This window comes from Nymphaea colorata, chromosome 11 (assembly GCF_008831285.2).
Source record: "Nymphaea colorata isolate Beijing-Zhang1983 chromosome 11, ASM883128v2, whole genome shotgun sequence".
Taxonomy (NCBI): domain Eukaryota; kingdom Viridiplantae; phylum Streptophyta; class Magnoliopsida; order Nymphaeales; family Nymphaeaceae; genus Nymphaea; species Nymphaea colorata.
Window position 1 is genome coordinate 14,325,788 of NC_045148.1, and position 27,850 is coordinate 14,353,637.

The following is a 27,850-nucleotide window of genomic DNA, read 5'->3' on the forward strand; positions in this document are numbered from 1 at the left end:
TATAAGTTTTTTTTTTTTAATGTGAGTAAAAGCCATGACCCTACCTACCGACCCTGATCATTTCTATCAATTTTACACGAGAAAAATTTACAAGAGTAAGGTCAAGTTTTTTATATAATAACAAAAACACGCTCATACTTTTTCGTTTGAATACTTTAGATTACATAAACATCGTGGAGAGAGTCATAGGTTCAATATATATATATATATATAGTGAGCGCTATCTCCAAAATGTTTAAGAGGACCGGACCCTTGCCACACAAATGAAAGTCCAGTCTCCGGATCCAGATTTTTACATGCGGAGCAGGATCCGATCGCTATTCCAGATCCAAATGCAGGGATTCAGTGGGTCAATTGTGCTTCTTAATGAGTTGTACACGGATGCTATAAATTGCCATGACCATCACGTATGTCACATCATGACATGATGGACCCCCTGATCCTTATCAACATACCCTTGTCAGTCACGGGACGCCAAAGATCATCATCATGGTCTTTCAATTCAGCCCCTCATGCATCATCATCATCCATAATCATGTCATCAACTTTGTCTTCACATCATTCATCACCAGAAGATGTTATTTCATCAACTAGGCCAAATAAGAATTTGGGTCAAGCCCTTCTGCACCAGGATCCAACCCGAGTTCTAATCTTATTTTCTAACTCATTTAGAGGGGTTTTCCTTGCTTTGGTATCTAAACCTACTCCGGTCCAGAAGAAGTCCGATCCACTGACACCTTAAATGGTATCAAGGTTTTGATTTTGGTGGCTGGAACACTTCCAGATCCAACAATTTTATTAGGTGAACAAACTTCTAATGTTAACGCCCTCAATCTTTGTGGTTGAATTGGTCCTTGTTGGTAGGTGAACAACTATCTTGAATGGAACATTACCTAGCTCTAATAGACATAGAGCTAATAGACATAGTGTAGCTCTAGTAGACATAGTGTAGCTGATCGGGCTGGCAGCGAGTGCGAGCTCAGTTGTCAATTCGATTATGGTAGACACTACTCGCAATTAGATTTGAGTTACTTGTTGGGCCATCTAGATGATGTGTATGTATTTCATTGCAAATATTTGACTACCATCTATGTACTTCATTGACAAGATTTGACTACCATGAGTTTCTTAAGTGCACCTAAGTTTCTAGACAGCTTTGAACGAACCCCGGAACTAAGAGAAGGAAAGTGCCTTCTACTTCTCATCCGGGCAGTGGGTATCCTCCCACTCATCCAGAATGGAATATTACTCAGACTTCCCGGCTGGGTTTTGGATGATCGGTTCAAGTTTTCCACATTTGACTGTTTGGTTAGGCGTGGCAGAGCAGATATCTCAAATTGGTTTTCATTGCACAACTTCTTTACATATTTATCCTCAAATGGGCTGTTAATTCTATATATATATATATATATATATATATATATATAAAGAGAGAGAGAGAGAGAGAGAGAGAGAGAAGGATTTGCTGAGAAGCAACTATGCGCAAATAAATTGAACTAATACAGGTACAACAATTGGCTACCGATTTCAGAATATGGATGTAGGTACTCCATGACCACTGTAGAATATATATATATATATAGATGTATAATTCTTATATATTCTATATAACTATACTATATTATATGTCACATATTATTTAACATATATGATATATCACATATAATATACATTATTGTACGTATAATACTATTTGTATGTATTATACTTGTTAAAATATTACCAATATGTGTATGTATATCTATACATACATATATATATGGGTGCATGTTTACATATGTACAACACTATATACCATGTTAATTATGTAACATATACGTTATTTACACAATATGCATATAATGTACATTATAACATGTTTGTATTGGATAGCATATAATATGTATATAAATTATATGATATAGTGTGTGCATGTGCATATACTATAATACTCGTATATGATATAATATGTTATAATCATAAAATGTCACATTTTATAAAATATGGAAGCATAATGTTATCTATTATTCATAATTATAATATATTATATGTCACGTATTATTCAACATATTATGTATGCACATGTACAAATGTAATTCTTATATAACATGTACACATATACTTTCTATCTCTTTGAGATTGCTGTAGAAGGTCGATTGCGCACCTACGCATAGCCCTTGGTTATTTTGGGGAGGAACCAGTGGTTCCTTAATATGTATAAGCGAATTGTATAGCCACCAGCATTTTTCCCAATAAACTAACACATGTTCCATCATCTTCATCATCGTACTACATGCCTTCACAAGAGTTAGATTTTCTTTAGGAGCGGGCCGACGGTCAACCTCTGGATCTGAGTAGGGCCAAATTGAATTCAAATCCAAAAAATACATGATGTAATTAAAAAATTATATTTTTTTAATATAATTTTTTTTTTCTTTGCGCGCCCCTGACAAGAATGATGTTATGATCATACTCCCCCCCCTCCGCCTCTGACAAGAATCATATTATGATCATACTGTCACTTTCTCTGCTCAAGCCAAACTTAAGCTGAGTGTCCAGTCAAAAAGCAGCTAGCTAGCTAGACAGGAACGCAACCATAGTCCCATGGTTCATGACCAGAACGGATCATCGTCATCCATGTTATGTGATTCTGTTTTTCACTGTCAAAAGTTCGACGACGTTTTCCTTTATCACTGATTGCAATGTCTTCCTTTCCCAAACCATGCACAGTATCATCCCCTGGAGGACACTAAAAGAGGTCATTTTCCATCGAGTTCTGGAGTATCCTGGATTCCAATGTAAACAAAGTTTGCACGTCACTACTACTGTTAATAAATGGAAAAATTACAGGTTGATATTAAGTTTTTGAGAGTATTCTATTGTTGGGTACGTGGCTCTATTTGTCATTTCAATCTGTTTCAATCTTGATGAAACTTCTGGAGATTTGAGTTGTTTATTCTTAAGTGTACCACATATCAGTTTAGTATATGCATACATTTGAGTGCATTTTCATTAAAGTCAGCCTTCTAGAGGAAATCTATTATTTAACCAAGCTGAAGATTTGGTTGTGGAATTAAAAAACAGTAGGAAAAATATATCTCTGAATCTTTCATAACTTAATCAGGACCTGAATTGTGTCATCGCCCATTGGTTCCAACAGGCGGATTGGGCTCACCACCAGGGCCAAGCTGTAAGGGTAGGTCTATCTGAAAGGTCGGCAGACTCGGGGACACAGGCCTACAGAACCTAGTGAGAAACCAGGCCTGAGGCAGTGACGAGAAATGCTGTAACACTGGAGGTTTTTGAGTGAATCTGTGGTCTCTTGCCATCTCTAGAACGGTCGTTGTTCAGAATGTGACATGAAAATAGATAAGCACTGCAGCTCTTCGTGTAATTTTGTCGACTCCATGTCATCATGATGTTACATCAGATAAAGTTGCCAATCTCACGAAAAACATTTAATTCTACGTGTGGTATCTGTGTGCGCATTCAGAGAGAGAGAGAGAGAGAGAGAGATGTACTTACAAGCGATATATGATTTGAGATTTGGGTTTGCTGTTTTGAATTTTAAGGAATCTGGTTTTCCACAATTTAATTATCTGAATTCCAACTACTTACGTCGAAAGAAGCATCGTCTCAGATCTGATTGGACATATAAAAAAACAATAGAGAAATGCAATGTATACAGCGAAAACATGTCACCCTGTAAAATTTGAAGTAAGTTGGTCGTCGCCATTGACGACAAAAGAAAGGGCCCCATGAGAGTCACCCTCAAGGCCACAGATGGGGACGTTAAGATAGGGATCTCCCCTTATCAAGAGTTCCAAACCCCAAGAACTCACCCACCTCTCAATGCCAAAGCAGGGAGCTCCCTTAGGTGGATGAAGCCCACAGGTTTTACCTCGGGCGAAACCAGTTGGCGGCTGGCTTGTCATGGCCTCAAACTTCTAAAGCAGAGCTCCGCCGCAATTGCCAGAGTTCAAAGTTGCTGAAATTCAAAGGGCTTTACACTTCTGCAGTGTTGGGGAGGACTGTCGGTGGCGTAGGTTGAACAAACTTAGCCTGTGAAGCATGAACTCAAAGAGTTCTTTCTGTTACCCACAACAAAATAACAGTCTTTAGGTTGTGTTTGAGTTTCAAGTACTGCTTTTAATCATAAATCCGAAAATAATGAAGACAGAGAGCTAGAAACATCCTCAATCTCTCAAGGTAGAGCATCATCGCCGGCTGCACTGAATTTATTCGTTGCGATATCTTTCTGTCATTACAATTGAAGTCTTGGCATTGAATGCTGCAGCTCTGTATATCTATTAAATGCCTTCATAATAATTGAATATGTTTACATTAAATTAGAAATGGGTGTCCTCGGCCCGGCTCTCCAGAAGGTGTTTATGCCCATCTACCCATCTACCCGTCCATTCCAGCACTATGTACAGATGAGATAAAAATGTAAACACCAGAAATTCTAGCTTCTCACCGATGATATGACGGGCTTGGACGTTTCCATCTTTTTCAGATGCGGTTCACCTTAGAAACCAACTGTTGCCAATGCCGAACAAAGAGCCAAGTTGAAAGATGAGCCCGTTAGTGAGCAGAAAAGCGATTTTTAATGAAGCAGGATGGAACCCAGCGATTCGCTTATGAGGCTTACCAGACACCTGTATATGTGGCGCTAGAAACGATGATCGAGTTCTGACCATCTGAAGACAAGCTCCCACCTGCAGAGTAAAATTCTGTCTTTTAAACGAGAGTAAAATTTCTCCGTTTTCTTCTCAAAAATCCGACCGCTCGAACAAGTACGGACCAAAGGGTAATACTACGTTTTTTAATAAGATCATTCGGAAATCATATGTGTTGTCCTCGAATTCTGGGAAGACATTTAGAACACCCATCCTTTTTGAAGTGTAATTGCACGGTTTTTGTGAATTTTGAAGTGTGGGAGACCTTTGTCATGCCTGGTTTGACCAGCCTTTACCTCATGTTGTCATTCTATCCGAAGTGAAACTCTACTGCAGGTTTGTGGAATTCTCAACTCCATAGAATCTGTTCTCAGCAATGATAATAACATAGGTAGTCCAAATTAAAACCAAGCCACGAATCGAGATCAGGTGACTGCTTGGTTATGTCGCCCTGTGACATGGGTCACGTATGAGATGCTGTTGAAGCATGGTCACAAAAAACTTTTTGGTGGTTTAGGCGGTGAGAATAAAAATACCACAAATAAGTAATTTGCATGAAATAAAAATTAGAAAATAAAAAACAGTTTGGCAGTAGAAATAACGTGAAAAAATAATACAATGAAAAAAGAAAACATTTTTTGGGTAAGAAGGTGTTTTTTTAAGTAAACTGTTAATTTTATTTATCGTGGTTTTTTTTTGCATTTTTTGCAAAAAAATCCTTTTCTGTTGGAGCTATTAGTTTAAATTGACAATAAGATGAAGAGACCTACATAGAGCTGAGGGGTTTGGCCCAGCCGGTTGGGCTAATAGCTGGTAGACACCCAATGCTGGTTCATCTGTCGGCACAGGGCCTTTATGAAAACCAAGGCATGCCGGCGGGACAATGGAGACCGAGAAACAGCCCGGGGGCTTTAAGCTATAAGCGAAAGCAAAGCAACAAAGTCCCTCAGCCATGAAATGAAAAAAGAGAGAAAGATAAAGCCATAGTTGCCAATCAAATAAGGTGAAATGCGTGAAAATCTGATCTCGACTCTCAAACAACAGCAAACACTAGAGACTTCAACGGCCTGAACAAAACCACTATTTGTACCAATCATCAATTGCCCATGGCACTAAGGCAGCATTTGACTTCTTCGAATCTAATAAAAGAGTGAGGGTTGATCCAATATTTTGCGAACTTAAATTTCTCGATTTCAGATCCTTCATTTCTAACAAGAATCTGAATCTCTTTGTCCACCAAAAATATGAATCAGATCATAGATTTATAATTTTTGCTTCTTGCAACCAAAACACACTAATAGTGGTCAACGTTTCTTAAATTTTATACGTCTCTCAAATCAACTAGTTAGACACACGGAATTTAGGTTGAGGCCCACCCTCAATTGGAAGCCTTCTAATAGGTCAATCCTTCTTACCTAAACCCAAAGTCAAAATTGACAGCAGAGGAATTTGAAGGAGATACACTGCCCTGCTTCTGCGTCCAGGGCTGCTTTCAGACCTGGGTGGAGGGTGAGAAACCCAGTTAAGAACCCCATTGCAGCATGATGATAAACAGCGCACATTGGAAATGGGTCGCACTGAAAAATGGATAAACTTATAAGTTCGGCATCAAAATTTATTCACAGAGAATCGTACTCAATTTTGCAGGACTAAACCAAGCCTGGAGACCAATAATTCCATTAGGTTCTAACCAAAACCCTTCCCCACAGAGAGAGAGAGAGAGAAAGAGAGAGATTTCTGTTTTCACAAAAAACAAAAACTACATTTAGCCAAATAAGATGTGATACATGATTTACAAATCACTAACAGGAGTACCATCATACGAGCGAAGCCTGAATTTGGATACCACAAACTTAACGACCGATTGCTGTCAGACAAATCAACTGTGTTTTCAAGATCAAAGGAAAGAAAGAAAAACTGGTCTGCTACTAACGCCTATGGCAAACATCAACTTATCTGTGCATTCTAAACAAAGAAAAGCAGCAGATACGGCGGAGTCTTCAAGTTCAGGAAAGAAACACCCCCAAGAAACCTTCCTGCTACCACTCTGGACAACTTACTATCACCACCTTATTGGTAATACATGAGTTGCTGGGCTGTGGGTACGTTTTGAAAACCACCATCATAAATTGCTTGACTAGCCCCAGCACCCATTGCCATTGTTGCTTGCTTCAAAGCATGCTGACCTGGTATCTGCATCAATGCCTGGCCAGCACCCATTTTAGACAGAGCCAACTGCCTCTCATATAGATCTGCAGCAGACAGCATGGGAAAAGGAGCAGGAGGAGGAAGTGGCGTGGAGCTGGTCCCTGGTGGAGTGGGCTTGTTACCCCAAGAACACTGCAGATGGAAACAGAGAGATGAACCAAGTCATCATACACGAGGAAACAACCACCATCTTGGTAGAAGGAACAAATTAAATCAAAGCAAAGCCACCGATAAAATCAACAAAGCTTGATTAGAAGCTAAAAAAAAGTGCATTAAGCACATGCAATCCTGAAAAAGCAGATAAGAAGGCATTCTACCTTAATCGGTTTTCCACAAACAATGCGACCATTTCCCATTTGGATTGCTAAAGCAGCCTCACCATGGGTGCTATATCGCACAAATCCAAAGCCCTTTTCCCTCTGGATACGTACTTCTTCAATGACTCCAGCACCAAGGGCATGAAATTGACGATGAAGATCCACTTGAGTAACCTTTTCAATTGATAAAGCAAAGCATCAATCGGTGAATGCAACAAAAAACCAACACGTCCTAGTACCCAAGATGAACCAAGCATCTCTAATAAAGAAAGCAAACTGCAAAATTCATAACTACTTAACCAAGTCAAAAATCATGGTTTCAACTTCAGCATAGTCACTAGTCACCTAGAACTAGAAGCTGTCATGTCTACTTTTCTGAAGATTCCACATATAATAAAATATGGAACAGAAGAGATAAAGAGAGACAGAGAGATTGCTCATCAGATCCCAGTTCAGAAATAGAAGAGTTAAGCAGGTTGCTCACATCAGGAGCAAGGTTGCCAACATAAACAGTGGTATACGCAGGATTGTTTTCAGGAGCATCTTCCCTTGCAATCTCTTGGCCATCTTCTGCAGTACGCAAATAGAAAAAAGGAAAAGGAAAGTGTGAGAAAGGAATTTACAGGGAAAGCATCCCATTGAAATGGTACTGGAATAAAGAAGGTGCAGCAAATATAATCATCATATCAACAATTTGGAACCTCAAGAAATCCTCTACCGAATCTACACTCTTTGATATAATTTGCTTGTTTAGAAACTTAGGAAGGCAAGCCAGCGAATGTCATGGAACATCTCGTCAAGAGAGATTATTATCTACAGTGCATTACAGAATTTGAGGCCCACGGGCATTATGTAACAAATTGACAGGTACTTCATATATGACACCTTCTAGTTGAAATTTCACATCAATTTCATGGTAAGAATACGGCAATGCAAAGAAATGAAACTGCTTCCCCCAGTTACCTGAGTTTCCAGTTGTAAGTTCTACCACATTCTTGTCATCTTGGTTTTGCTTGTCTTCAGTGGAACCTGCGCCCTTGGTAGCCCAATTACAGCGAATCTGCCGACTTCCAAGCCACTTCCCTGATAAATGAGAGGTATTAGGCACATAAGCATACCAATATCAAGCGAATAAGTATGAATGACAGCAAGCAGCAGAAAAGCAAAAAAAAAAAAAAAAAAAAATCATATTATCCACGAAGAAGCGTATATCTTGTCAGTCTCAAGTAACCATAAAGTCTGGAATATCAGGCACGTGTACAGATTATGAATGGAATAAACTATTTCCAAATAATAGTCCTGGTCCTGGTGGACAACATTGCTGAACTTTATTAAAATCCAAAGAATGCAAGTTCAAATTTAGCTAAAAGATGAAAAACAAACAAATGCTACGAGTCTTGGTTGATAATTACCAGTTAAGTCGTTGATTGCACTTTGGGCATCCTGAAACAAGCAATACACAAAGGACAAACCACACATGAGATAGAGAGAGAGAGAGAGAGAGAGAGAGAGAGAGAGAGAGAGATTTGTCGGTGCATGCCGAGGAATTACCTGCTGGTTGCGGAATGCAACAAAACCAAAACCTCTTGAACGGCCAGTCTTTTGATCCCACATGACTTTTGCATCTCTGGGACAGTTCCAAACTTGAAAATTCAGTACATAGAACATTAAATGATGCATCAACAGATCTAATAGGACAAGTTCAAAATAAAATAAAATACTAAATCCTAATGCTTGTTAAATTACACCGAAATTCTGATATATTGCTAAAAAATTGATCAAACTTCCTTTCCATGTCAAGAAATTTTTCATTTACTGGTTGTGCAAGCTGAATCAACTGAACAAAAAAAAAATGCTACCATAGAAAAGCATGACAATTGTTAAAAATCTTGGTGGAGGGAGGAATATTCTGATAAAAGAGCGATAACCAAGTCAAAGATGGCCAAAGGTCTCATACTTATAATGGCTTCTATGTTCTGCCAGTCCTCGTAAGCTAGAAACTGATCCCTAGCTTCTGTTTAGTTATACCAAAACAGCCTTAATCATGGCAGTTCAATCATCAGAAAGAGCAGTGCATAAGTGTAATAACTAGCATTTGAACATGGGAAGAATGACATTCATTAAAACCAGGCATCACTGAAATTACTCCAATGTCCCATTGCTGACAAGTGACAAGTAAACAACAAAAAAGGAGTACAAAGAAATTGTGTGGCATTTTTGCCAATGTATGAACTTACGAACAGCTTGGATATACAGAAAAACATGCAAACAAAGCAGCATCTGTAATCTCTGGGCTCAAATCTCCAACAAAGATATGGAAGTGCCCTGCATGAACAAACCCCACTAGCAAATCATTCTTAACGCAATTGTACAGTACAATAATTTGAACAGCTCAGAAGAAATATATATTAACCTGATGTGTCCTCCCTCTGATTGCTAGCATAAGCCCAATTAACCTTAATTGGCTGTCCAAACCTGGATTGAACGCAAACAGAAAAGTGAAGCTTAAAAGTGTGTATCATTATTCACCGTTAGAAAATCAAGAAACATGTATACTTACAGATATCTGCCATTAAGAGTTAAGATAGCAAGTGCAGCAGATCTGCGGTCAAAATAGTCTACAAAACCATAGGATGACTGCAACAGAGAGAAAATCTCGATTAAAGAAAAAGATATATACTATCCAAACTTAAGGAGAAGATAATGCTAAAAGTGTAAAATTGATGGTTCATGTTCCTAGAATTGCAACTGAAGGAACAGTTATGGGCACACCATCACTAACCACAAACAGTTCATTCAAAGCAAAATAAAGTAGATAAAGGCTATATATTCAAAGGGACTTGCAGTTCAAGAGTTCAAGGTCATTGGTTAGAGAATATACAACATCCTAGATGAGATTATAAGTGTATGTCCCTATCAAGATTATAAAGGAACTTCAAAGTACAGGCCATAATGATATTAGGATAACATGATTAAACTGCAAATTACTTAGAGATGAAAAACATGATTAAATATATTGTGCTTTTAAATGTTTCATTTGAACCATAAAAAGGATTATATCTGTCATTGTATTCAACTGCCTAGTGCTGAAAGAAACCACGTATGGTACTAAGTCTTTCTAAAATTACAACTGCAATTCGTATGTATTATGCCCTTCACTTGTCTATTTATTGTATTTTTTTTCTCAAAAAATAAGCTTTGCCTGCAAGTATGTCAATCAAATACAACATCATTTTGTTTTGGAATAGAAAAATGCATTGCATGCTCGACAACAATATGAGGCAAAACATTGTTCAAGGTTTAAACAAATAAGGGTGATTGCACTTAGAATGGTTTTAGATGTCTTGCATAGGAGACCACAGCTAGAGAACGACAAATGTTGTGATGATTTTTAGATAGTAAACCAGCCTTATTGTTTCCCAGGACAGACTGTGAACATACACCAAAAAAGGAATGGCTGATTAGTATATCTTAGCTTCCCAAAATGAACCATCAATCATGAATTCTTTGCAGATTTGAAGTCAAGTAAACAAGCTCAAAGTGTAGGTAAACCTTTTCTTTCTTGATAAGTTTGCACCCTTCCACTGGTCCAGTAGATTGAAAAACCTCACTCAAAAGAGCTTCAGTGACGCCAACATGAATGTTACCCACGTACCTGTAAATGTTTGATTGTAAGTATACTAGCAGTGAAGTGGAAGTTCAAGCCATTATCAGGATTTATCATGGGGAAATAAATTTTAAAAAAGTAAAACAATATCAAAGTAAAAAGGATAAAAGCCCTCAGGTTCACAAATAAAAAGGAAACAATAAGGGAAAATGGAAAACATGATTACAGGTTCAATGGATGCAAAAACAACAAAATACACACATGAGAATGCAATTTTAACCTAAAGCAAGAAGCATTTCTAAGTTTATAACACTAGAACATAAGAACAATTGCTATTAGCATAAGTTCAACTAATGTGAAAATGAAACAACAAAAGCCAAGTTGCTGAGACAGCTACTCACACACTACGACATGAGCTTGTGTCAAAACCAGGAGGTAGATTTCCACTTGGAATTGGCTCGATCTGCAGAAGGAAGAAAGAGAAAAAGAAAGCCATGATGAGTCTCAAAATAAGATTCACCAAAGATCTAATCTTCCTATACGTTGCTAAATATGGAAACACAATAACAAGATACCAAGCAATGCATTTATGAGGAAAGCAATTTATCAATGCACAAACATTTCAGAAACATAACGTAGCAAAGCCCCAGTAGCTGGTGAAGCATATGTTGTGATTACATACTATATAGAGCAAATACCTATGTGATTTAGGCACTCCATATTAATAAAATATACTGCGTTCAATATGGTACATTTACCGAATAACCTGCATAAAAATTAGTCCCCTACTTTTTTGGGTATGTCCATCTAACATAAATTAGTTCCTGTACGAATTATTTTAGTTGTTCGCAAAACAACAACGAGTATCCACATTTGGTCTTTTCATTATCAATAAATGGTAATCACAACTGTATCTGCTGAAATCTATATGCATAAGACATTGCATGCTAAATTTTCTCCTAGACAACAACCTTCTATTGCAGGCTTGCAATACAACCATTTATTTCTTTCATCTTCCAATCCTGATAGTATTTCTTTTAGTAGGTACTGGATGAAGTAGTGACGAAGTTTACATATTAAACTACGAGTCATACAAAGAGCCACTCCAAATGTATAATTTTTCCTGAAGACGTTGCTGTTCAAGGTTTTCATATACTGAGACTGCATCGAAGGTCAGTATGTTTGCTTGTTACTTTCATACGGTGTAAAAGGAGGGGAAAAAAACTTGCGTCAACCATCTATTGTTACGTTTCACTGGACACGAAAACAAGCATGTATTGCCACTAAGGGGAACAATCACATCCATAAAAACGTCACCGTCCTTTTGTCACACTGACTCAAAACAAGGCCAACAGCCATACAATATCTCAAAACAGGAAATCAATGAGAGTCAAGGGACCAAAACTACAACAGAGGCACAAAGTAAGAACGACCCCATAATTTGCAAGTCTTCATGCAATGACTGGCCCGCTAGAAACACCCTGACCACAAGATTTTCGATCTTATCATATCTATTCCCAATCTTCAAAAACCATAACCGCGACAAAGCAAACTAAAATTCTCTTTACCAGGAACGTATTAAGACGTATTTCGCGAAAAGATCATTGCTCCAACTCAAAAAAGTCATGGCACGAGAAGCACCATTTCTGCAAGCAGCATCAGTTTCAAAAAAAAAACAAACCCCCTCCACTCCTAAGAATAAGCAACACTAGCTTGCCAACCCACGGTAAAGTTCATTAAGTCCCCATAATTAGGGCTAGCTATACCCCAAAATTCAGAGAAGAAATACCACATAGCAACCGGCTCCCACAAATGACCTAATCTCACAAGCATAACATTCATGGTTATGATTCTATAAACCCTAAATCTCCGAAAATGTAAGCAAAAATTTCAAATAAAAAAAAAGCAAAAAAATACCGAAATGATCAATGGAGAAAAGAGTTCAAACAGTCCCAAATCACCGAAAAAGTCTCCAACAGAAACGGAAAAAAAGACGGGAGAGAGCGCCCAAAATCATCGCCGAATCGGATGGAGGAAAAGACTGTGCAGATCATTAAAAACTCAAACGCGAAGAAGGGAAGTGGAAGCCTACGTGAGGAGCGGGAGGCAGAAGTGCGGCGTGGTATTGCTGCTGAAGAAGGGCCTGCTGCATCAAAGCCTGCTGCTGCTGCTTCAGCCTCTGCTCCATTTCTCGATTGCGAGGGCTCTTCCGAGAAAGGAGGGAAAAAAAAGAAAAGGAAAAAAAAAACAAAAAACAAAAAAAGAGAAAAAAAAAGAAAGAAACAAAAACGAACCTCAGCAGAGAAACAGAGACCACTCTACGAAAGAAGAGGGGATGGATGGTAGGGGCCGATTATTTATAGTACCGCGAGAAGACGGACCCGATAGACGTGGTTGATCCGTATCCGCGTCCATGTTCACAGAGGTAAGTGCGAAATGCGAACTCGGGTCCGAAATAGATCCGGGAAAACGTATTCGGAAGAGAGTATGCAGAGTCCCTTTTTGGTCAAGGAAATTTGTTTTTTAAAATTTTAATCGCCCGTTTCGAAAATACGGCATTTTTATTGCATTACTAACAAGGAGAGCATTTTCTCATCACTTCATGTAACATTTTTTGTTTCTTGCTTATTCATAATTTATAAGTCTTTTATGTGAGTCTTTAGATACACAAAGATATTGTTGAACATGGATCAATGGTTTCTTTAAAGTGATGACTATTGACTTTAAGAATCTTTTTCTGCCTTTGAGGATAAAGATTTTGACCAAGAAACTTGAATGAGCCGTGTGGCTTTTCCATTTCTGTTCAAAAATCTAAGTGAAACAATGAAATTTAGAAAGTTTGTAATTATAAAAACCTCATGATCCTTCTCCATCAAAAACTACAGTCGATGTTGTTTCGAGGAAAAATGGCATATTTTTAGCGGTTTGATTCTCGTTGTCTCTTTTTATCAAGTTTTGCATCATTCAGATAAAGCCATTACTAGTGAGCGAAACTCTCACGGTAATATGTGATTTCTGCGGTTTTTGCTCTAATACCATCAGGAAACTTGGAAAAGACCAGCTCAAGGATAGAAATTGAAACATCATGGGCAGAGCTTGAATGACACATATTTTGAGATTACTATCAAACGCAATTAGAGTTAGGAGTACAAGTCTTCGGATTTTGCTCGGTACAAAGGTTTTTCCAATCTCAGCTAGGTGGTACTTGGAACCACTAATGTCCAACTAGGGTAAATTTAAACATGGAAAGAAGCGTGATTCCTTCCTCCCAATGGCATAGCCTGAGTTAGGAGTCTTTCTCTCTCCCTCTCTTTCTCAACTTTCACTACAATTCGATGTAGATCAAGCATTCAGTGGATAACCATATTTAAACGGGTATAACTTTTTAGTAGCAAAATCTATTAAGTGTACTGTTTCAATTAACTCAGGCCTCTATGGTGAACATGCATCACGTAGCCCAGAAAAATTTCTATCCCAACATTACCATGTAACGTACATAAGAGTGGTATTCAACTCTTCAAAAGTATATAGCAAAGAAGTGACCGGAATAGTGCAACTTGGACAGCTCTATACATGATTTAGCAGCACGAAAAATTGGGCAGCTTGAACAGGCTTGCTATTTGGTTTTACCAACAGCGATTCTTGGTGCTGGTGGGCAGACTCTGATCTTTCGTGTTCCCCATCGTTCTACTAAGCTAGGCACCTCCCAGTCTCGATGTTTCTGAAATTGGTTCAAGTGCATTGGCAATTAGGGGTTGCCATATTAAACATGCAGTGCTCTACTGGGATAGTATTTACCGCAGGAATTATCATTCAAGCCTTGAGCAGTGCAACCATGGCTTCTTCCGACTCAGGGCCATCATTGTTAACGCTTGGAATAATCTTTTCAGGTGATAAAGATTGCACAAAATCCTTCATCTCAGAGAAACTGCAGTGTTCACTGTATGGAACTTCATACCTGTAAAAACATAGCATACATTGATGAACATGTTGGGAAAACAAGTTGACGAGATTATACTACATTAGTGGAGATTATACTACATTAGTACGCAACCCATACTTTTTTGTTTAGCTGACATGCAGAACAAAGATCAAACGTATGAAAAGGTTCATTAATGGAAATAACCCATAAGAAGCAATATAAAAAAGCACACCAAAAACTTGAGTTCAAGGGAAAGATCTCCAGAAGGATGGACTCAGCACCTGATGACAGTACCCTGCTGCCACCTTCTCCCAGTAGATTTTTTCTTTCCTTTCCCAAATGTCCAACCAGTAGGAGAGAATGCAACTATAACATCATAGATTCCCTGCATACACCAAAGACAAAGCAGAAGAAAATGAAAATAAATTTGGAAATATAACTTTTCATGCAGAAGTTAGAACTTAAAATTAAAGTTTAGTTTGGCCCTGTTAGATGTTCAATTAAAATAGCCTGAAAATGCCAACTCGTTGCAGATAGGCCATCACTAGATCCTGATTTCTCAGTTGGTTAGAGACATAGACGCTCATACGGCAGCAGGTCAGGCAACAATGCTTGCGTCATTCCAAACTGTAGGTGAAAGACTCACAGTGCTTTGTTGATAATTTAGATCGAGTCAGATGCTTTAAATTACAACAAGATCAGTGTAACAACATAACTGTTATACTTCATTGATAGATGAAACTATTTGAAAACCTTTAAGCAATGCAAACCATCAGTGTCCTCACTGAGGAATGCCCAAAAAGAAAATACTGATGCTTTGAAACAAAATGGTTACTCACGGAGTACTGATTGGATATATACTTCATCCTCTTAAAACTTGCAAGCATCCACATGGGCACTACATGAATATGGGACTCTTGCTCATTCGATGTAAACCATTTCCGATCTTCCTCAGGCAATTCCAAGCATTCAAGCAACTGAAGCTTCGCTGCACCAACATAAATCTTTTTACGAAGAATCCGAGCAACTTCTAGGAATAACTTCTCCTTTCCTGTAAGCATCATGTACCGGGTTTAGTTGTGGCAAGAAGTGGCAGGTATCTCGCTGTCTCAAGCATTGACTAGGGGAGAAGAATACTGTCCTAAGTATTTGTGCTTGATATAGGAAGCTATCAAAGAAAGTCTTTAGCTTAGAATTACCAATAGTATATGTGCCTATAAGAAAAAGGGTTTTTGGATTGAAGGCTTCTGCTTGAATAGCATCTATGACGAACTGAATTACTGCATCCTGCTTTGGGAAGTCATACTGCAGCAGATGAAAGGCTATAAGAGACCTTTTATTAGAATCCAAGTTGGAAAAAGTCATTAATCAATGCACTTCCACAAGCACTTATTTAAAGAATCTAAAAGGAGGGTCCTATAAGGAAGCAATCGCAACTCCAGACTTCCCATTTCCTGTTGAGAAGTGTTTATTCTAATCAAGATGAACACAGTGATGAAAAAAGTGCTTCACCATTACCATGAGAAGAACGAACTACTGACTTTGCCACAAAAGAAAGGTCCCCTTTTTCTTCCTAACAAATTAGGTTTTATCTGTTTGTAATGCTTAATAACGTACCTGTGGATTACAATAGGTGGTATCAAGGATAAGAGTGTGGATACAGCATGATCTCAAAATTGGATTACTTGTCATTTCTTCACAATACCGGAAATCTCCTGTATGCAAAACAGGCTGCAAGCAAAAGCATATATTAAACTAAGCTGAAATCATATCAAATTCAAAGTTACAATCGGCAAAGGAAAGTTCAGGTGACAGAATGACAGGGTTGGGACTTGATCCAGGGACTTCAGTTTTGAATAATTAATCAAGTCACACTGGAATCTAATCACCACCCAGTTATGCAAATAAACACACTGGTATGTTTTAACTAAGTGATCTTATGAGGCCGCACCTTACCATTAGGGGGTTCAAAAAGGATAATGATTGATCCAGGGCAATGGTTTGCATCCATGCAAGTTACACTGATCCCCTTAATATTAATTTTTTTGTTAAGGGGCAGTCCTTCTATTCTATCCAACGGAACACCAATCTTCATATTCACTAGGCGTGCAGTGATTGAGGAGCAATATATTTTCCCATGACAAAAGCCCCTGGTGAGTCCTTGATAATCTGCATCAATATTTATCAGAGTAATCATCATCAACATATATTTTTTTCCTTAATATGAGGCACTATAAGTTTACAAATATATGCTAGGCACTAATACCAGAACACAACCTAGAACCTTGAACTTCCTAATACCACGGAGAAAATGATATGTCCCAAGAGTGAAAGCACGACAGACAATAACTGTTGCTGGAAAATTGCTTCCTGACAGGCAAACAGCATTCACGACATTTGCTGTTCCACTGCTTTAGCTAATAATTGTAACTTAAGATCATATTCCAAGTGTACACAGCTTCCGCATCCAATTTGATTTTTTTAACTGACCTTAGATTGTGAAACGCCATTATAGCTGCTTCACAGACTCCTTTTTCTGGATCTGCGAATTGCCATTCTAGCTGTTTTACAGACACAGACCCCTTTGTCTACTTAATAACCTTCATACTAATTAAGTCCATCTGGCTCATGCAAGGACTAACAGGACCTGTGGTGGTAACAAAATCTTGCTCTCACCATTATAAACAAATCAAGAACAGGAACTGATACCTCTACTATATTTGGGGTTTCTTTCTGCAGACATGATCAACTACATTACAAATTTTTCCTTCCTAACTTGAAGTGGAAAGAATCATGAATAATACTCTGCCCAACATCAACAAATTGCTAGCTGATTCACATGTCACTTGCATAAGCTTGCTGAGTTATTCAAGAAATGAATTTTTTAATTTCCTCAAACATTTTCATTGGAAGGAGAACCTCTTTTTAATTCATGATTTTCAGATATAAATTACCTTACCTGATCAGACAAGAAAACTCTAACACAAAGAAAATAGTGCAGGGCCTGCTGGCACATTGTCCCTTTCGAGTCATACTCATATGATTCTGTCCCATCTAATTTGGTAAAGTCCAATGGGCTAAAACAATTGATTAAGAGGTAAATTTTTCAAAAATATATACATCAAGCAGGATGAGTTTATTGTGGCATGGCAATACAATTTAAGAGTTTAATATCTCAGTATATCAGTTACAAATAATAACATGCAAGAAAAACAAACTACATAAAAGTTATTACAGACAAACGAAAAAAAAAACACACTTACGGTCAGTATGAAAGTGGGTAAGAAACCAGTCAGAACAATCCCCTCTTAGGTATTGGAAGGCATCCTGCAATCATGTGTCAGATACAGTGATTTTATGAGGAAAACATACACAAACCTTGCAAGCATTAAAAATCTCTTGGGCAATAGATCATCTAGACATGATTCACCAAAGTAAGGAAAAGAAATCACTTGAAATGTGAAAGCCAACATAGACTCCTGAAGTCATATTATCCATATAAACAAAACATGAAAGGGAGACAAAATTATCTTCCTGGACATGCTGCGCAAGTAGCACACAAGTAGCTAGGGCTCAGTATTGGCACATAGTTTGCAACCAAAGTGCTAAACGCTCTGCCAATACCCTTTCTAAGTGCGAATGAAACAACACAAAGTAGTTGCACGATTTTCACTAGGAAACCAGTTGAACCGCAGCCATAGCAAGAGTAAGACATACCACTCGAAATGGTGTTCCAGGTATACAGCACCATGTAGGCGCATCTTTCAGTTTTGAGTGCCCAAGTTTTTTAACATGCCTACGTCTTTTAGTGGCAGAACTTGTAGTAGCCCTTTGAATTTTTTGTTTGGTTGAGACTGTGCCAGGTTCTTGCTGCTTTCTCTGAACATTTGGTGAGGCTCGAAAAAATTCAGTAATCAACTTATTGCCTGGCACACTGACCTGCTTTTCTTCTAGACAATGTATATCTTCTTTCTTAGCATCAACATCAGGTAAGCCTTTCCTTCTCAACTCATTAAGTGCATTGACGATCTTCCTTCTTGGACCCAGATTTGTTATGCCCAAACTGAGTAAATCCTGTCGGATGGAAAAATAAAATTCAATTAGTCAAAATCGTTCCTGTCCACTGGAGAAGATAAAACTCAATTAGTGTAAGGACCCAACAACTCTCCCCATTCGTTCTGATAGAAAGTCACGGCATCCGAATTGGAATAAGTTATTGAAGAGATGAAATGGCTCAAATTCAGTTAATCAAATGGAAAATGTCTTGCTCAAGTTGATTCTCCTAAAACCCAAAATCATCAAAAACTGGGCATGATTTTCGGTCATGAAAGACAAACCTCTTCAGTCAACCACTGGAGCGTGTCCCAATCTATCTCCTCCCGTGCAAATGCGTCTCCATATCTAGACAGATCCAAAGATTTAAGCCACTCAAGTACAGGGGTGACATCAACCATGTGATGATTAGAGGACATCTCTCTATCATCCCTTCGATTTATTACCTACAAGAAAACAAAACAAAGTTTCAAATACTCAACATAGAGCACAGTTATAAAACATACTTCTCAGATTGTGAACTGCATATTCAATGCAGGAGGCAGGATTTGTAAGTGTAAGAAAAAAAAGTACACATTCAAACTTGAAATGCAGGTAGCACCGTAGAAAAAACCAAATCTCGTTAAGTTCTCAATTAAATGAAAAGGTGCATCTGACCTCAGCGCGCACCTAGATCAGAATTTTCTATTCCATTTTGTGTATATGATTAAGCATAGAATTTAAAAGCAGGCACATGAACACCTCTAAATGGCAAAAATAATCGGTGTAATGATACATTACTTTGTGAATTACACAATTCGAATTCAGTTGAGAACAGCGATGCAAGTGAAACAAATGGTGAAGAAAGATCACCTCCGGGACCTCTTGCTTCTCTATGCACTCGTTTGAGTGAACCGACCGCAACTCGTCGCTCAAGCTGGTTATGTCTTCCCCACATATTGGGCAAGCAATCTTCTCCTCTAATTCAGCTCCCGCTGGCATTTTCTCTTCCGTTTCCCCATCCAAGCTCTTCATGTCAGAATTCCCGCTTTCAACTGTCCGCAACAGCTTTGTGTCCTCCTCGGACGATCCCACTGTCTTTGCATCGTCAACCAAACCATTGCTCTCCTCCGACTCAATGCACAGCTGAATCAAAGTATTTAGCTGCGTGCCAGGAACGAAATCCCCGTGCCCACCTTCTTCCAAGCATCCGCCATTTGTACCAGAAACGGAAAGCTTGGGTTCTCCGGGGCGAAACTGGTCGGTCTTTCCTGCCGCCACCTTCGGTTTCTTTCGTGGACGATCTGGCTTAGTCTTTCTTCTAGAGATATTTGTGGGTGCTTTGCAGGAAGCCAGAACGAACTTCTGGGTGACTGAAGCGACGTCGATCGGGTTCTGGAAATCGTCGTCATCATTGTCCCCAATCGGCAGGTTCATTGGCAACATGCTTTCAAATTTGGGTGCCCCAATTTTGTTGGATATCCCGGATTTTGACAGCATATCGTCGACGTTCTGCCGTTGGCCTTCGATCTTTCTAGGGTTTCAGGTTGCGGATGCAGCGATTGCACTTGCTGGCCATTTCAAATTTGCAAGGAAAGGCGGGAACGCAGTCATTTGTATGTCTCAAGATTCTGACGCGATTCATGTGTCTCGTTTATAATTAAAATTAAAAAGGTAAGAAACCTTTTTCTTTGTTTTCTTTTTCATTTTTCTTAGGAATTAGTTCTATTCAGTATTATCAATATCTCTCGGCATGGGATTATACTGGCTGCTGCGTATTACATACAAGTTCTATTTTTTCAATTTTAAATCAATTTAAGGTATTTTAAATTCATAAAATCAAAATATAAAGCAATACAAGAGATACATGGATGGGGACCTTTGAAAACAAGAACATTAACACTGTTTCATAAATATATTCGAAAGACTAAATAAATTTATAAAACATTGAAGTTACACTAAAGCTGGTCAAAGATTAGGCGAAATTTATGGAATACTGAAACTCAACGTTGCACTAATATGTCCCACCTACCACCTAAAACTCAAGTTATGCTCGGACCATTTTCTTTTAAGGGAGTTAATTCATAAACAGAGCTTTCGCGTTTTTAGTCAGACTCTCTAAGTGAGTTAATGGTTTTTTTGCGGTGCAAAGCGCAAACTTTTGAGTTACCAACGCAATCAAGAAAAGGATTTGGTGATTGATCACTTTTCTTCAAAATGTTAAGTTAAAGGTTCGCCAGAATGAGTGGCATGGTGGGTCAAATAAATAAATAAATAAATAAATATATATATATATATATATAACCTGCATTAATTCCTGAATTCAACTTATCGCCTGGTGTGATTGACTCTGAGGAACTTTTCATCTCAGGGCAGGATTATCTTCATTTCTCTGTTGTACAATAAGGGGAGCGCGCAAAGACAAAAGATGGGCACCTTCGATAACTTTAATTTTAATGGAGAAAAGAGGTTGAAAAAGGTCGTTCCTCAATCAGATAGTAATATCATATCACAGATAACAAAATAAGATTCTGCATGTCTATAGCATAGTTAGCTTTTGAAAAAATACAGACGTTTTATTCGCAAGTTTTAAATGCAGGGATGCAACGCAAGATGGGTTAGTAGCAGATCGACTACCAGGTCAGGTTCCCTTGAGGATCTGCCCAAACGGATGGTGATATAATAAGATAAAGATTTTGCATGCCTACCGTATACCTTTCAGTTTTTGGAAAACTGCACAGCGCTATTGTCCAAAGTTTTGGAGATGGGGACGCATTGGATTGGCTCCAAAAGATAGCAGATGGATTACCCATATCAGGTCCCCCTGAGCCAGAGGATCTGCAGTCTGTAAATGGAATCCATTTATTTGGTTCACAGAATGTTCAAACCAGGAGAGAACAATGATCGCCAAAAGCAACACAGGGTGTTTACCTTTTTGATGCTCAGTATTTATCCACGGACAGATGTTTGAACGAAAGCAAACAGGAGATTTCATGACCATACTTATAAAACATATTTGCACTGGTTTAACGTGACATTAGATCAAGGTTAAACAAACAGTCTGAACTCAGAGTATTTCTTGAAACAGGGATAATGGAACTCATTGCTAATGTTTTTAGGCAGTGGAATAAGCTTTTTACTCTCATTTGTTACACATGAATAAGTCATGTTCTTTTGTACAAAATAACCAAGAAAAAGAAAAAAGTAAAACAGATCTTAAAAGTGAATGGAAACCACACTTACAGCCAGCAGCGGCTCTTCTCATGGTTCAAACAGGCTCCATTTACAAGGAAACATTTCCTTCGTGGAAGGAGGAATCAAGCTTGAACCTCCACGCATCAGAAATCATAGTCAATGTCAGTAGCATTGGGTGACACTGAGCGACTAACCAGCTCCCCGTGCTCATCATAGCGGTCAAGGTTCTCACATGGTTCTGGGAAAATGCTGCCGTAAACTCGACCTTCGACATAGGAGCACTGGAAGATGTGTTTCTTCTTGTATTGTAATCCAACATACATATCTCGGAAGACCACATTTTTCACGGGGATGTCATCACTGCCCTGAATCCTAACAGGCACACGAACACTCTGTCCACGGACGCCTGTGAAATGTATATTCTCAAGAACGGGGAATGCCTTTGGATCATAGTCCTCATCAGGGTGCTCATTGTAATCGGTTTTAACGAGGATCCCTACTCGAACATCATCGAACGTCAGATTCCTATAGGAAATGTGCCGCACGTAACCACCTCTCCCTGGTGCAGTCTTGATCCTGATGGCACGCTTCGAGTTCCAGACATGTATATTCTCCATGGAGACATTAGAAATGCCCCCAGACATCTCACTACCAATGGATACACCAGCACTGCAAAATGCTCACCGAATTTGAAATGGAAAGGACATCACCGAGCAAACCAAACAAAAGCTGAGAGAAAAGTGCTACATAGACTGAAAGAAACTGCTTAATAATGAGCGCCGACAATTAACAAGAAGGTCTTTGTAACCTCAATAGAGTGAACATGCGGAATCTTCAATTTATGCAACTCATATGACATGCAAATCGAATAGAGAACATTATAGACGCACATGATGAAACTGATGAAAATTGAAATGGTAAATCCAAGAATAATGTCCTGTTAGGTGTTTCTTTCCTATCCGACGTGAAGCATGATCGGTACAGAAGGTTTGAGAGAAAGGTTACTGTCTAAAATGTGCACTCCTCTTCTAAACATGGTAGAGGGTGTCATAAAACACTCTCCCACCATTTAACATGTAAAATGTATGGATTTATGCTAAAGTCTGTCGCACCTACAGGGGTGCAACAGAAAGAAATGGTGGAAAGGTAACCAAATGCTGTCTAAGACATTTTCCACCATGATTCAAATGTTTAAGGGAATTAAACTCACTAGATAAAGGCGTGTTGAGCCATTTACTATAGCATGTGGTAGTTAAGAGCAACCCAGAGAACAAAATAATACAACATTACTAGACCTTTGCACCTTTATGATCTAACTCATTCACAAAGTCATCAAAGAACCACCTTACCTTACCATTGAACGGACAACAAGATTCCGAATATAAATGTTAGTGGATGAACGATTGTATGCAATCCCATACTGGTCCCAGCCACTCTTTATAGCAATTCCATCGTCACCAACGCTAATGTAACAGTTCTCAATGACTACATTCTCACACGAATCTGCACGTCAATTAAGCAGTAAGCACCATAATATTAGAATCAATACCATGCTATATAGTAGAAGATGACATAGGAAAGTTACGGTTATACCCATATAAAGTTTCATTTCGAGTATGGCTAATTATGTGTCCTTATATACAAGACATACAAAATGATGTCCAATTTGCACTTGACCAGTTTCAAGAAACAATGCCCTGACCAGTGAGCGAGAAAATATCATCCAAGGAAATATGACTTTGATCTTATGCGGTGCAATTTTCTTGTTTCTGGGCACCACAAAATATTCTTCTATATTCTAATTTACTTTTTACTTTGCCTTCTTTCTATAACGCAAGATTTCTGCTGCAAAGTGAAAGAAAGTGAGTGATATTGAAATATTGTGAATCTACTATAGAAAAAACGAAGTTACTGAAACCTTTAGGACATACATGAAAAGGGAGAATGAATTAGTTTATTTCAGGAGATGAATGGAAAGAAATATCAACTGCCCAACTGAAAAGCCAACTCGGGAACATAGACAAATTGGCAGCAAACGTTCAAATTCTGAATGTATGCGCATAGTGATGTTTCAACACATCGAACAAGCATTCGCAAGTGATGTTTTATTTTGGTAATGAGAAACTTATGAGCGACAAGAATATGCAAATGCTTACCTGGATCGATCCCATCCGTGTTGGGAGCATCATGTACAGGAGCCAAAATTGTGACCCCTGAGATGTTTACGTTCTTGCAGTCAAAGGGATGCAGAGTCCAAAAAGGCGAATTTTGCAGAGTGATATTTGAGATCCTTATGTCAGTTGACCACATAATCTGGATAAGAGGACCCCTAGTATGATTGAGAAGTTTTTGCCGGTACTTCCGCCACCATACATGGCCCTGTCCATCAATCGTGCCATTTTGGCCTGTTCAAGCAAAGGAACATAACATATCAGGGCATTTTATCTCCAAATGAAATGCTGCCGTCAAAAAGAAAGGGAAGTACAAGATTACAAGCTCTATTTGGCCATGACAGAAACAATTGCTGCTGTAGAATATTAGAGCTAATAAAACTTAAATATGTTGCATATGCTCCTCATGCTAGTCATTGCTACTTACGTTCATGCTGCATTGGAAAATTCCTCGTGATCATTTGGCTGCTTCGCAAAGTGAACGATCGATGTTTCCAGTTTAACTGGAAATGAATAAAAATTCGTTTTTATTGCATAACGGTAATTTAGGTGATGTTTGGTTATGTCAGATCTATCTGATCTTAGGACACATTTTTAAATGCAAGAACTTGACAGTGTGAACTTAAACATGCATCTTAAGTTTGAATTGAGATATTTAATTTGATAAACTTGAATTTTGGTGTGGGTATCTTGCCATCTCATCTCTATGGATTTAAGTCGTTGGCTCTCAACAGACACCCTTACTCTTTTCAAAGCTGCGTTGATGTTTTAAATTTAGAAGTAAATGAAATTCAGAAGCATAAGCAAACTCACTGAGAGGTTCTTGAGCCTTAGACTGCACCGAATTTTGAATTGTTAATTACTGTTATATCAAACAAGCGAAATACTACCCGGAGGTAGGCTTCCTTGTGATGAAAGTACTCCAGATGTTCACGACCATCACCCATTTTCCGACAAGAAAATATGTAACGATGCAAATTAATGCAGACCAAAGCATTTTGGCCTTCACTCAAATAGATACCATCATCAGATGAGCTTGTTGACCTCTAACCTACCAACAAATGTGGTGCGCAAAGATAGAATGATCGTAAAAGCTTAAAACCACTATAAAGAAACGCTTGACCTGTTATTTCGACATCCTTGAGATTTTGGCCATGGATCAAACTGCCGTATCGAGGTCCAGGATGCTCCCTCCCATATCCATATGATGGCAATGCGGGCATCAGCGGCCAGAGCTCTTCATCCTACAACATCAAATATCCTTGTAACACTTGTTTACCTCTGTATCCAGCCAAACAACCCATGAATAAATAAAACTCCAGAAGAGAAACTATCAAAAGGAAACAACCGCTGCATCCATAAGATTGACCAGTTCTTTTAAAAAGTTGCTATCCAGCGATATGGCACGACGAGTCTACTCTACCTACAATTTACCAAAACTGATTGGATAAAGGTAAACCAAGGAGATGCAAATATGCCCTCAACCGAAGGAGAAAGATCAGCCCATAGCTCGTGAGTCGTGAAGGGATGTACGACCGAGAACAAGTTAAAAGATAACTTAGAAAGTTAGAAGTCCAAGGCTTCAAGCAACGGACGAGTTGTGCAACGACAGGAAATAGTCCTCTTCCTTTTTGTTTTTCTTTTGATAATCGTTAGTGGAGCTTCCAAGAAGTGATCAACAGATGGACGAGGTATTGATGGGATAGTGATGGAAAAGGAAAATTTTATTAAAGCACCCTTGATTAGCATTAACAAGAACAATAAAAAAACCATATGAAAGACAAATAGTTCTTTTGAAAATTAAACAGAACAACAGTACCTTAGGTGTATATGCTATATTAGGATTTCCTGGCGGAAGACGGCTGTAGTTCAAGCAAATGAACAAAACCGAACCATGGATGGAAAAGAAAATTTATCCAAAGAGACCATTGTAATTTTATGATTTTCTTTTCTCTTTTTTTTTTTTTTTGGTTGTTGTTTTGGGGTGGAGGGGGTTGGTGAGGGGCGCAGAGAGTTCTGTATGTGCAAGTTATTATATGCTAATTAACATTAGCTGACGTCTGCACACACAATCTTTTTCTTCCCAAAATTACCAGAACGCCATAAGCACGTGATTGTTGAGCGACAAACCAGATCATTGTCCCAATTTTTTTATGGAAATAAAGGTGCGGAATCCTCAAACCAGAAGGCCCAGAACACAACCGCGCCGTGTGTCTGAATAGCTGTAACACGCGGGCACAGATTTCTTTCCTTGCAACTGAAAGGTTTTCTACGTCAGTATTGAAAAGCTATTTTCAACTAACTTATTTAAATAAACAAAATCATCAGAAGTATTAGGTGTCATTTTACTCGCTTACGACCACATGTTTCAATAGAGATGCTGATTTAACTACAGAGCTAAGGATTTGAGGACGATAGTAACGAGAAAAAGGGACAAGGATGCAGCCACCATCAACTTCAGCAGCATAGCCAACAAGCAACCCAAAAATCCGTTCCCATGGATGATAAGATTATAATGGGATCGGAGATTATGAAAGATTCCCATGAACAACTAGTAGAATTGATGTAGAGGCACATGGTAAGGATGACGACGACAACGAGGTGACATGAAATAGCCATATCCGGGACTACACAGAAGTCAAAATCGATAAAGATGATAGAAAGGTATCGAACATGTGGAACACAGGAAAACGAACCTCAGTAATGATACGACAACGAAGACAATGGCGATTATTATAAATTAATGCATACCTCGATCCCCAGAATTACCGCATCCGCAGCTAGGAACAGCGTCATATGACTGGTCAGGTTGAAGGGCGCCGTGAGCCAGACACCAGCAGGGACAGTCAGCTGGGCCCCGCCCCATCTGGAGTGCTTCGCAATCTCCGCCACCGCCCTCTCAAACGCCGCAGTGTTCACCGTCAGCCCGTCCCCGACTGCCCCAAAGTCCTCCAAGTTGAACACTCTGTACCGAACGCCAGGCGCCGACTGGAATCCCCCGGCGGTCGCCCACAGGAAAACCCGCAGCCCGTCTCCCGCGCCCCGCTGCCAGAAGAATACCGACGCGAACCCGACGATCCATAAGACCAGGAGGACGGAGCAGTAGCGGGACGCAAGGAAGGAAACGGAGGCAGCCGAGATCCGGCGGTGAAGCTCCGACTTGCCCCGTTGCAAGCCTGGAAAACCGGCCCCGTCCGTCATTTCCGTTGACTGCGTTCTAGCTGCGAACCGGAACAACACAGATCGCCGCGTGCAGAGAGAATCGACGAGATCCGGAAATGTTGAGCCGGCAATCCGATCAAAAGTGGCGGGGAAACCAGTAACAGCGCTAGCGGTTCCCCATCATCATCCTCCCCTTCGTTTTCTTCTTATGCTTCCTCTGCTGCTGCTGCTTCTTCTTCTTCCTCCTCATCTTCGAGGACGAGTCTGTAAGGTTTTATTGGATTGGATTGGTTGAGGAGAAAGGGAAAGAGAGAAAGGGAAAGGTTCAATGGCGACGCGGTGGAGGCGTGGGCTCGAAGGGAGAAGATATAACGTCTCCCTCTCACAGAGAGGGTGGTTGGGACTTTGGTTTGGGGCGGGAAAGCACGATAATTTCTGCGGTTACGGTTAAAACCCCATAACTTCGAAATTATCGGCTGATGAAATCGCGATATTATCTTTTCTTTACAGCTGCTTTCCCTGCTGCAACCCCACGTGTTTATAACGTTTACAAACTTTATGTTTTCTTTCATACATTT

The 27,850-nt window shown here is 39.1% G+C and overlaps 3 protein-coding genes across 3 annotated transcripts; all 3 read right to left on the reverse strand.

Moving 5' to 3' along the window:
- Window positions 1–6,376: 6,376 nt before the first annotated feature.
- On the reverse strand, window positions 6,377–13,115 carry LOC116264592 (oligouridylate-binding protein 1B-like). The gene is made up of 12 exons (XM_031644901.2): window positions 12,883–13,115; window positions 11,192–11,253; window positions 10,736–10,838; window positions 9,744–9,820; window positions 9,597–9,658; window positions 9,421–9,508; window positions 8,735–8,810; window positions 8,596–8,626; window positions 8,147–8,266; window positions 7,668–7,753; window positions 7,184–7,357; window positions 6,377–6,998 (listed from the first exon to the last, which is right to left on the reverse strand). The coding sequence occupies exons 1-12, from the start codon at window positions 12,976–12,978 to the stop codon at window positions 6,729–6,731; spliced, it is 1,245 nt and encodes a 414-aa protein (XP_031500761.1). The 5' UTR covers window positions 12,979–13,115; the 3' UTR covers window positions 6,377–6,728.
- A 1,108-nt stretch (window positions 13,116–14,223) lies between these two features.
- LOC116264682 (DNA cross-link repair protein SNM1) lies at window positions 14,224–20,352 on the reverse strand. Its single transcript, XM_031645027.2, has 11 exons — window positions 19,618–20,352; window positions 19,050–19,211; window positions 18,430–18,786; window positions 17,976–18,039; window positions 16,664–16,881; window positions 16,330–16,443; window positions 15,912–16,017; window positions 15,552–15,763; window positions 14,994–15,097; window positions 14,589–14,748; window positions 14,224–14,511 (listed from the first exon to the last, which is right to left on the reverse strand). The coding sequence occupies exons 1-10, from the start codon at window positions 20,242–20,244 to the stop codon at window positions 14,604–14,606; spliced, it is 2,109 nt and encodes a 702-aa protein (XP_031500887.1). The 5' UTR covers window positions 20,245–20,352; the 3' UTR covers window positions 14,224–14,511; window positions 14,589–14,603.
- A 1,483-nt stretch (window positions 20,353–21,835) lies between these two features.
- LOC116264716 (probable polygalacturonase) lies at window positions 21,836–27,688 on the reverse strand. The gene is made up of 5 exons (XM_031645074.2): window positions 26,862–27,688; window positions 25,234–25,354; window positions 24,096–24,344; window positions 23,289–23,442; window positions 21,836–22,608 (listed from the first exon to the last, which is right to left on the reverse strand). Exons 1-5 carry the CDS (start codon window positions 27,309–27,311, stop codon window positions 22,083–22,085), a joined length of 1,500 nt encoding a protein of 499 aa, XP_031500934.1. The 5' UTR covers window positions 27,312–27,688; the 3' UTR covers window positions 21,836–22,082.
- Between the last annotated feature and the right edge of the window lie 162 nt (window positions 27,689–27,850).